The sequence below is a fragment of the Musca vetustissima genome, unplaced genomic scaffold, assembly GCF_032173495.1.
Source record: "Musca vetustissima isolate MV318-11 ecotype Yass unplaced genomic scaffold, APGP_CSIRO_Mvet_v1 utg24363, whole genome shotgun sequence".
Lineage (NCBI taxonomy): Eukaryota > Metazoa > Arthropoda > Insecta > Diptera > Muscidae > Musca > Musca vetustissima.
In genome coordinates, this window is record NW_026884828.1 from 394,569 (window position 1) to 406,569 (window position 12,001).

At 34.9% G+C, this 12,001-nt stretch overlaps 1 protein-coding gene across 1 annotated transcript; it reads right to left on the reverse strand.

The window, feature by feature from the left end:
- Positions 1-2,183: 2,183 nt before the first annotated feature.
- Positions 2,184-4,861, reverse strand: LOC133331844 (mucolipin-3-like). Its single transcript, XM_061540227.1, has 3 exons — positions 4,587-4,861; positions 2,985-3,835; positions 2,184-2,925 (listed from the first exon to the last, which is right to left on the reverse strand). The coding sequence occupies exons 1-3, from the start codon at positions 4,794-4,796 to the stop codon at positions 2,184-2,186; spliced, it is 1,803 nt and encodes a 600-aa protein (XP_061396211.1). The 5' UTR covers positions 4,797-4,861.
- Between the last annotated feature and the right edge of the window lie 7,140 nt (positions 4,862-12,001).

The following is a 12,001-nucleotide window of genomic DNA, read 5'->3' on the forward strand; positions in this document are numbered from 1 at the left end:
AAACTATTTTCTAGTTAGTAATGATGGTGCAGTTAATGTGCCCTGTACATAGATTTATGTATGTATCAAATAATTAAAGAAGTATTGCTTACTCCACGTAGACCACATTGATTTCACTTAGCGTATTTTAACAATTCCACAAATGGGCAGTCCATTACAAACAAAATCGTTACTCCACCACCATCTACGAGTTACTCTTAACCATATTAGTTATATCGGTACGTGCGTCTCCATACACACTTGATAATTGAAATGCCAACTCGAAGAATAACCTTAACCCATTGGCATATATACAAACAGGGAACCTTTGGAACGTATGCTTTTGAAATATAATAGGCCCCATTATATTTTACAGTTCAGCACTGTCTAAATAATAACACATTCTGTGACCTAGTATTCGTGAAACATATTTTTGGTTGGAAAGAAAATAGATTTGTAAGTGTGCCATAGTGAGTGAGAGTGTAGCAACAATATGTATGCATATCATCCGTATTTTCCGACGATTCGGACTGTATATACAATCAACTCGAGCCTCAAACCTATTGCTTTTGTAGTTTTCTTTTTTTCTGTTATATAATGCGAGGTCGCATGGGCGACTACTATTTACCAAACCTATTGCCTTTGTGTTTTTCTTTTTTCTGTTATATAATGTGAGATCGCACGAGCGTATTATTTATGTGTGTGTGTGCTGCGCTTGTGGTCATCTAGTTTATATTTTACGGACGTGTTTACTCTTTACATATCGTCGTACGTAATAATTAAATATACATAAATATAATAATATTGTTTTCTAGTTTTTAAGATGACTGTCCTACATTTACTTACATTTGTAGGGACAACAAGAGGATGTGAATGCAAGATTGTCGAAGTAATGATGAAACTTAATTTTAATATGCATTCGTGTTTAACAAATAAAAAAATCATTGTATTTCTTGAAGCAAAATAACGATCAATGCTAATCGTCCACTCCACCAGAGTACCATTACATTATCAGAGTAATTGTTATGGTATGAAAGTTCCGCAAGGCGGTAAAAAGTTCAACAATATCGATACCGAATGTTGGATTGTCTATTAACCATTTCGTTATTTGCTTTTGAACTCTGATTAATCTCTTGTTTTTGTTGTATATGTAAATGTTATGTAAAAACAAAATTATACGTCTAATAGCATCGATTCTAGTTATTTTTGTAATTATTCACAAATGATGAATTGCCATATTAAAAGTATGAATATTTACAAATTTGAATAAATAATTATAAACAAGCAAAACTCGCTGGTTTCACTTATCGCCGAAAATATTGTTGTTAAACCATTTTCAGACTAAATATAAACCATTTTTGTATCTAGTCCCAAATGTTCTTATAAAGTGCAAAATCAACGGCAATTTTGCCTACAGAATTCCAAAACATGTTAACATGTACCATAACATGATCGATAAATGGCAATATTTGGTCTGTTCCCGTACAACAGGTATCTACTATTTTTACTGCGATTTTTTTTACAAAAATTAGTAGACCCTTGCCGTACAGGAACATACAAATTGTGTTGAGTCGCCGTCGCCAAATAGAATAATTTTCGACACAACAACATCCTCCTAATAAGGGTGAATATATGAACGGTTGTTCACTCTCCCATTCGTTGTTCACCCCTTAGTTAAGAATAAATTTCTTCATTCCCCGGTAGTACAAAATGAAAAAATTCGCTGTTGCAAACATAAATTTAAATTTCATTTCGGGTCCCCGGGCCGCCCCCCTGCGTACGTCCCTGGTCAAACACATTATCAATAATTCACTTCGAAATCCCAAACTATAACCATAGCTTAATAATGGCATATTTTCCCCAGCCATAAATCTTTGTTTTATAAAAACACAACTGACTGGATTTGAATAAAAACAAAATACAAGTGGTATCCCAAATAAACCGCCAACGCTTCATTCTTATTATAGTATTTATAATTGATCATTTTTTTATATTTATATATTATGTATATTATTCGTACATACAGCTGTTTTTCGAAGGCTACATACAATAGTTGGAAACAGATTCTTAAATACATATCATACAAGTACTTTCTATGTACACACATATCTTACACATCTACTGAAACATTGGGCTAGATAACAATGGTATATAACTTGGATCGATATGAATCCAGTTCAAAAAAGGTTTTGAGGATGCTCCCCTTATTTAATAATACTTGTCAGGCTTGTGTAACCTGTAGGGCCGGAGGTGGAAGATGCATTGGCATTTCTGCAGCAACCAAAACAGAAAACGTTACGAATAACGTCCATAAAGCTGCTTTGCTCGAAATCATCCATGTTATTCATAAAGACGCCGGAAGTGAGATCCTCTTCGGTACGTGTTCCGACAAACTCCTTCAGGTCGGACAGTGGAAAGCCATCACGATAGTAGCGTTTAATAGTGTCGTAAGCATCCATAATGACTGATATGAATAGGGATAGAACTACATAGATGTAAAGTGATATAAACGAATACAGATATATCTGACAGAACCACCATAACCAACTGGCTTTAGACGAAAGCGTGGCAAATGTTGCGAACATATCATCGCCGTTTATTAAGGAAAAGAGGCATTCGGATGTAGTAGCCAATGATCTAAATTTCATGTGATAGGGCCCAAGTATCAACCACCCGCAAAATGCAAAGCCAGCGTAGATAAGTAAGGCGGCTACAAGGAAGCGGAATATTTTGGGAGCAGCTTTCTTTAGCGTCAGTATAACAACGTTGTAGGTTTTGAAGAATCCTAAGTAACGTAGCACGCCAAACCACACAAGTAGATTGCCAATGCCTAAAAATAGCGAACATGTGTCCCATTGATCTGCGACCAAAAACTTTCTTTCGATTTGTTCCTTCAATGCAGATCCCAAAATCAGCAATACATCGTTGAAGATAATCATAATATACCTAAAATAAACGTAACCAGAAGTTGAAATACAAAAGAAACTTCTTAATTTTACACTTACCAAAAGTTAACAAATTCAAGTCGACCATCAAAGCTCAGTTCCTTGTTGAAATGAGCTCGGAAAAAGTTAACCGTTTGGCAACGCAAAAGATAGGCCCTGTACAGTGCTCGGGCACACAGTGCAAATGACAGCATGCAAACCAACAGTACAAATATGTTCAGTATACTCCTAAGTATGGCATCGTATTCGGCGTCGGATATGAAGTCTACATCTCCTTTGCAGTGAAGACGCGTTGCATCTGCATCCAGTGACAAGAGCATTTGGCCATCGTGATCACGATTGTCAAAGAACATCGTTATATCAAATTTGAAACAATCTGGTGCAGAAAGTGGGCCGCCGTAAGCCTTAAAATTAACTGTCTTTATTGCAAAGACCAAGGTGGCCTTGACTAGCGAAGAGAAACTGACATCAACACCCCTTTGTTCCAGATATTTTTGCACGCCTATCGCTGTGACATTCGGAGGAATTGACTCGCACACCAGTTCTATTTCCGGATTAAATATGTAGGATTCATTAAATCCAAAAATTATCCCATCGCGATAATTGTAAAGGCACAATTTCATTGGAGCCATGCGGTTATCCTTCGTCGGATAGTCATAGGGCCCAATAGATCGATTCATAGTGGCGTACCCGTTAATCGCATAGTCAATTGTTTCAAAAAACTCGCTTTTCTCATAAAGGGCAAATGGGCCAACAGATGGAGGGTACGATTCGACTTCTCTGGAGGAGTCCCAACCCCTCAGGAACAGATGAGAGAAAGCAATACGATTGTCCCATGTGTAATTTATGTGATTATAGCGCGAATGCGCAAACAGACACAATTGCATTGTTACCAGAATAATTTTTACGATCTGAAAGAGAGAACATTACATTATAAAATTTACCGTTTCAAAAGTCATCACAATAAATATTTAGTCATTTCAATGTTCTATTCAGTATTCAGAGCCCTACCAATCTCAGATCCTGTACTTAAAAAGTTCTATCTATTCTGTTACACAAATCGTTGATCAAACATAAATTATTATCGAAGTATTTATTCAGTAATTTGTCTTGATTTTCTTAATGATAACAAGCTCCGTACTACGACGAATTAGTCACGAGTGACTAATTACTAAAACAAAGCTAGTAGTTATCATCTATACGATTGATTCCAACCTGTGAGCACGTTAGTTAGAATCTTTTTGGGACTTGTGAAATATCTAAGAATTGTAAAGATATTTGAGTTGCAGTATGTTCAGAGCACGTATGTATCCATCCCGCTTACTGAGGTAACGTACTGTTATTATCGTCGATTTTTTTTACAAATACACATAATGTAAAATATTGTATTTGGGGAGGGGAATATGACAAACACTTCGCACAGACTCTTAACAGTGTCGTTTATTTGCTTGCTTGCAAAGCGCGATAAGCATGAATTATCGCCGTAGTTGATGCCACCCACCCCAAAAATGTACAACCAGTGTTTACTTTGCCTTGTCTCTGGACTTCCGATGAACACAAGTTATATTGTCGTGGATGAACATGTTCGTGTACATATGCGTTTCAATGTTGCGTCCCTGCCTTGATAAAAAAACCCTCAAGTTACAACCTACAGAAGCTTACCTGCACAACGAATTTATAGGGAAATTTTCTTCTTGCTTGCCACTTCTCTATGGGATTCATAAAGAAAAATTGCAACTTCCGTCTCATGCGCTCCTCGTTGTACATGGCCATGGGTGAAACCCCTTCAATACATGTTGAGGATGCGGGCATTTCCATAAACCCATTTGCTGCATTAGTGTCTCCAACCGTCGTTGACAAAGGTGTGTTCATTGCTTCTTTGTAGGACAAACGGGAGGCCACAGTATTGCTATGAGGACTGGCGTATTCCTCATCGCTTTCACAACGCGAATTTTCTCCATTTCCAGTTTCTTCACTCATGGATTGCTGTTTGGTACCCTGTTCTCCTCTTGCAATTCTGTTGTCCGACATAGCTTCAAAATGTTCAACTTTCTCCTTCAAACTGTCGGGACTTTGGTGAAATGTAGGAAACAGTTTCTGATTTAAATACTGCGCATTAATAAATCTAAAGTGTAGTCTTTAACGACAGATTATTGCAGAAAATCAAGTCAAAACATATCTCCGATCTATTAACAACACTAATGAGATAAATAATATAGGAACAAATCGTATAGTGACGTCGTTTCCATCCTTTGTTTTCAAAAAAGGTAATCGGTAATCAGTTTTAAGTAACCGATAACAGTGTACGCCCATTCACACTTGGCAACATCGGTTTGATGCATTTTTTACTAATCTGGTTACTTTTCCAGTAACATTTATTCAGTAAGATCTAGTTCAGAGAGTAAGCCGTTTTTACTCTCTTTTGCGATAATACTGAAAAAAGTAAACAGACAACATTTAGTAAGATTTAGCAAATAAACAGCTGATTCAAGAAAACATTTGATTTGCGCCAAAATAAAGAAACAAACAAAAGACAAACACAATTATTTTTATTGCATTTAATATTAAAAATAAAATGAATAATAAAAGAAAAATTTATTTGGTATGTTCCCCGAGAACATTAAAGCTTCCTGCATCAATGCATCGCCGTCTATCTGGAACTTGTCTAAAAATATATGTATAAGGAATTAGTTTCTAATTTAATAAAACTTTGCATTACTTAGTCCTGATTTATATTAGGCGAGTTTACTTGCGGCAATTTTTATCGTTCTCTTTTGAACTTGCTCCATGCGTCTATACAAGGCAATTCGGTTTCCAAAATATTTTTTTATTTGTTGTTTTTTCACATTTAAATATATATAAAATGTCAACAAATACGAAATACACAAATCGAATTGCCAGAAAATTGGAGGTACGGGCAATTTTTTTTCATTTCAATACCCCTTGCCCCTCTCTCCTACAAACAAAGACTTGCCGCAAGTAAACTCGCCTAATCTAAATCAAGACTTACGAATTTTCTTCCATTTTCTGTAGTTTTTATACAACTTAACTTCAAATTTAACTTTGCAAATTAAAAAAAATGTTTTGAATAATTTTTGTGTTTGGTCATAAAACAGCTGATTCAAAAACGCTTAGTTTGCAAAATCTTACTGGATAAAATTCTTTCATTAAACTCCAGTAAGTTTGTTGTTGAACTGTCAAACTTTCTCTCTCACTTGACTCTCTCTTACTGGATTTTTGTGTAAACAGACAACATTTAGTAACATTTGGTAACAATTGTTACCAAATATCGAGTAAACAGACAGAGCTAATATATACACATATTATATAGTCGTCGACATCAGCTTGAGCTCTTTGAAGTTTTCAAATGCAGCGATTCGAAGTGGGGAAACCAATTTGTTCGTTGTATCGTACAATAAGGGGGAAACATATATGTTTTTTATTGTAAACGAAGAAAGGAGAACGGCGTCCAAAATCAAGTTTTAATCAGATATTTCATTTATAAATTGACATTTCATAAAAGGGGTTGTGTATTTCATGAAATTCGCCTTCTGGATGACCTGAATTTGGGCCAGGCTTGTATATATTTCCTTCTTAATACATGGCACGGTAGATTTAATAAAGTAGTCGCATCAGCACCGCTGTTCACAATTAAATGTCAAAAAAATGTGCAATTAAAAAAAAAAACAGGACTACATTCTACCGTTTGGTCAGGTACTATCTGTTGATATGGAGAAAGTTATGTTAACCTGAATTAATCTTAGAAGACTAGGGGCAGCCAAATAAAAGTGACATAGACTAAACCATGTTCTGACGGACATTTGAACAACGTTGTTGGCTCTCACAATTAAGCACATGAATTAAACTGTTCATACAGCACTATTCTTAATTCATGTCATCAGAGTTTATTTCTCCAAACTTTTTGTTTCTTGTTTACACCAAAATCTTTATATATTTTCGTGAATTACATATGGACCTAAATAGAAAAAATAATTCCTTTTCTCCTGACTATAGTATGAACCACGGTATAATAATTACAAGGTAAGGCACAGCTACCAACTGATTACAATTTTTTCCCAAGGTGGCTTCTTCCATCAAATCAAAATACATATTTTGTGTATGTGTGTGTAATGTTTTGAATACTATGTCAAATAAATTCAAAATACATTGAAATATATTCAAATGTAATTGAAATGAAAATTATATTTTTAACATTTTCGTCTGAAAGTAATTACTTTGTTATGAATGAAACAAACATTTTATAGCCACGGAATGCTTTATTTGACATTTACATGTTGTCGGATGAATTCAATGGAGTACGTTCAAGTCTTGGAAGACAAATTATTGCAATTTTGGGAAAGCAGCACCAATCAAGGACTCGTTTTTCCGCAGGACAACGCGCCAGTTCATAAAAGTCGCCGTACTCAAGTATGTTTAAAATTAAAAAATATTAAAATTTCTGACCAGAATCATATCGAGAACATGTGTGGAATCTTGACTCGTCGTGTCTATGCAGAAAACCGCCAATACCAAACATTATTTTATTTCCAAGAAGTGATTATCGATGAATGGCGGTCAATCGATGAAGACTTGCGAATAATTTTGATCAACAGCGTGATGGATAAAATTTTTGAACTTTTTCAAAATAAGGGAGGCCCTACCCATTATTTATAAAAGTTATTTTATTTTATTTAAGTTTAAAAAAAAATTTTTTCTAATTTTGTAAAAGTGCGTCTATAGTTATGCAACACCAGCAATTTTGAAAGTGCAGAATTCGGCGAAACCATAAAGAATAAATTAATTATTTTTGTTGAATAATATGTGTTTTTGATCGTTTTATTGTGAACAATAACTTAATGGGTCCATTTGATTTGTCAACTAACATACCAATTGAATTAGAGGTGCGTCTATAGTTATGATACGCAGTGTATACAAAATTGTATAAACCCATATCTATTTACTTTTAATTCTAGTTTTCTTGGTTAAATAGAGAGTGGTTCCAATTGAACAATGTACAAAAGTCGGTGTTCGCTCAGAAATTTTTGTATGGGAAACTAAGTAATTACTTCATAATTAAGTGTCGAACAACGATGAGAGAGTGAACAATGCTCTTCTGTACTAAGGTCGGTCAGTAAGAGAATTCATAGAGAAAACTAATTGTTTCACCTTTAAATAAAAAACACAACACATTATATAATTTTGTAATGCCATGTACAGACGAGCGTTGTTCGCTCTCTCATTCGTTGTTCGACCCTTAATTATGAAGTAATTACTTAGTTCCCCATACGAATTGACAAAATATTAATATTTTCGTCTTGACGTCTAACATAATTGTGTATGTATGGATAGGTTCCAAAATATGATTTGACCACAAACTTTATACCCAGCTTACTGTCCGACCTTATATAAGGCTTGGCATATGTTAACTCTTTCAGTGTTTTTGTCGAGTATATTCGATATTTAAAAGTAGTCTCTTTTGATGTTTTTGTTTTTTGTTCACGGATGTGGTGACGGATATTATATTTTTATATTTCTTACAACAATTCCTAGTGGACTAACTGTTGTACATATGCATAGATAATTGTAAACTTCCTGATAGGATGATACTGAGGATGATGCAATAATAAGGTGATGTATCAAAGCAAAAACCCTTGTTTCTGTCTCGATTATCTGTCAAATTTTTCCTTATATTATTTCATATGGTTGGCAACACTGCACATCGAATGCAAGTAGAAATTACGCACTTCGACAGATAATCGAGACATCAGCTGCTCTAAATGGACTACCTATTTATTGTACCATGATACTGAGTATATATATCAGCCCTACCTAAAATTCAACTAGCTCGTTCGACATTTTTCACCACAAAAGTAGAATACATGTATTTATATACGTCGACGTATTTCGGTAACATGAAACAAAACATTTCGCCATGGGGAAGTTGAATATTTTCGACGCCTCGTTGAATTTTAGGTAACGTTGTAACTCTAAAAAAATATTTTTGACTTCTCTTCTTTCAGTCTCTCTAGTGCTAATAGCAATTTGTACAGTTAGTTTAAGTTCCGTTCCAGAACCTAAAAGAATCCACTCATTTTACATGTTATGCAACTTTTTACTCGAAAACCGTTCCTCAACCCACACAACTGGTAAAACATTGACTCAAATTTAAGAGAGCACAAAACAAAATGGCTTTCTCTTTGAAAACTTTTTACTCGAGAAATTTGGTCGAGTAAAAATGGTGAACAGGAATGCCTACTTCTGATTGGCTGTTGTGTTGATTTTGAAGTATTGCCATCTAATTTTGGCATAACTACTAGATTTGCGTTCCCGAACTTTTCAAATTAGTCTTGATTTAGATTAGGCGAGTTTACTTGCGGCAAGTCTTTGTTTGTAGGAGAGAGGGGCAAGGGGAATAGAAATGAAAAAAATTGCTCGTACCGACAATTTTCTGGCAATTCGTTTTGTGTATTTCGTATTTGTTGACATTTTATATAGTTTTAAATTTGAAAAACAACAAATAGAAAAATATTTTGGAAACCGAATTGCCTTGTATAATCGCATGAAGCAAGTTCAAAAGAGAACGACAAGAATTGCCGCAAGTAAACTCGTCTAATCTAAATCAAGACTTATTTTGTACTCTGAGAGCAATTTTGAAATGTTTCCCTTTTACTAGATTTACTATTAAAAAAGTACTGGAACAGACCATTAATGTCATGACATTTCCAATACTTCAGATGGGACATTGACATATTTTCATACAACACTTTCTAGTGGACGAACTGCTGTATATATAGAGTAAACACTCTCATAGGATGATACTGAGTAGTTTTTACTGGAAAAGTAAACGAACACATTTAATGTAAAGTTCATTGAACTTAGGAAAATTAAGTATACAGTACTGGTATTGGAGTGGGTTCTTTTCCAAAACAATGTGAGTAGGATGGCAGTAGGTTTGAACTGCAATGAAATTTAACCAACATTTAACACAATTTTTATACATACATGTATTATGTATGTATGTATCTCTATGTGCAAAAATATTCGCCCAAAGTGTTTATTTGCCCGTCAGAAAGGAATGTCTATTGAAAACCAAACATTTACAAATGTTTATTTGTAAGTTACACACGTACATTCACACAATCATATATCAATCTGATATACTAGTTTTTATACGAAGACAATGTGCTCCTTAAGGAGCCAGAGCGAAAATTCGGTAGCTCAGACAATGACCAAAATACCCACACAATTATCAGCGGGAGTCGTAGCCATTGATCGATGTTGGTCGGGCCGAGGCCAGAGCAGGGGATTCGGCAAGTATTTCCACAGAAAAGAAAGGGAGAACGTAATGTGTACTTCATGAGAAGCAGGGACAAATGAGAGAAACTACAAAAAGTTATAACAAATCAACCTACAACAACATCATCAAGCGAATGCCATGGCATATTTTAGTGACATATAGCGTGTGCCAAACTGGAAACCCGCACTCTGCCATGCAAATACCTATTTGCTTTTTTGAAAAGAGACAAAGGAATTTCTTCAAATTTGTTGGTTTAATTCGAATTGAGTTTTCTCAAAACTGGAAATCATTGCGAACGTAGCAAATCTGAAAACATCCCCAAGGAGTAGTCGACCCGGTAATACCCTATACCAGTATTTTACAATGTAACGGATCTAGTAAATCCAGTGGATCTAATTGTCTTTTCCATCGGATATATGTCAAAGAAATCCTCCAAAATGAAGTTAACCGGATATTAAGTTCTAATTTAAATGCCGTTTTAAATAGGGACATTGCGCTGTACATTGCACATATAAAGCAAATGGAGTGTGTATTTCTCAAACCCCCATATCTTAAGACAGTTCGCCGTTCGACACGCGAAACTCCCCTTTGACACAATGTTTGTGTACTAGCACCAAACGAAACCGTTGCCAATGGTCTTGTGTACGATGTTGTGGCAATCAATCGGATAAACGAACTTGTAATGAGCACTTTTAATGGCCTGGCTGTGTAACAGGTTTGTTTCTTGGTCACAACCAACACTCACAGTGGCGCTCACGCTTAAACTCAACCAAATTTTTAAAGCTCTCTGATAGTATTGGCCTTATTGAATACTTGTTGTCACAACGGACCAGTGTTGCCACCGTAAATACTACATATTACATATAGGGGATAAAAATATTGCACATGTGGGGATAAAATGACACATAAATCTATTTTTTTTTTATAAAATTGTTATATAGCACAGAAACGCACTTTGATCTGGAACTAACGTCCATTAAACAGGTCGCATAAGAACCAATCGTCAATTTAAGATTTCATATGATTCAGTCAAAATCGAAAGCATTTTGACAGCTTGCGTGAAATCATCTGGGCTTATCGGACGAGCTTATTATTCGGCCATGATCTGGAACAGACCAAATATGAAGAATTACACATGAGGTGGCAACACTGCAACTGGCACATTCGAAAAAAGGTTCAACACAAAGCCAACAACAGTTTACTTTTACCCAGATAGATGAAAAACTACCAATCAGCTGTGCCGTTCTCTGGGTAGGCAGCAACAAAACAAATAAAAGTTAACGGTTGTTGGTTTTTGACACGGGCAAATTGAAGAAAATTGGTGAACGGAAACGTTGTTATATTAAATTTAAGTTTCAATTTATACAAAGTTATTACAATTTTAAAAAGATTCGATTTGAAAGCATTTATAAAATTGTATCTATGAGCACAAGTTTCACGATTTGAAAGCATTTATAAAATTGTATCTATGATAAGTCCCACGTATATTAGTAATGAAAAGAATAATTCATTTTTTTCAAACTACGGTTGTTTGATTTTGATAACATTTGTGAAAATGATGAAACCGATTTATTTCGTTTTTGGAATGCAATATTTGATTTGAAACGTGGTGATGGTTCATATGTTTTTCCTATAACTAAATTTTTACGGAAGGTACTGGTATTACCCCATTCCTCAGCAAATGTTGAGCGTGTTTTCAGCCAAGTAAATCTTAATAAAACGAAAAGTCGAAATTCAATGGAGAAATTTATACCAAAGATTATTTAAAAGTTAACAAAAA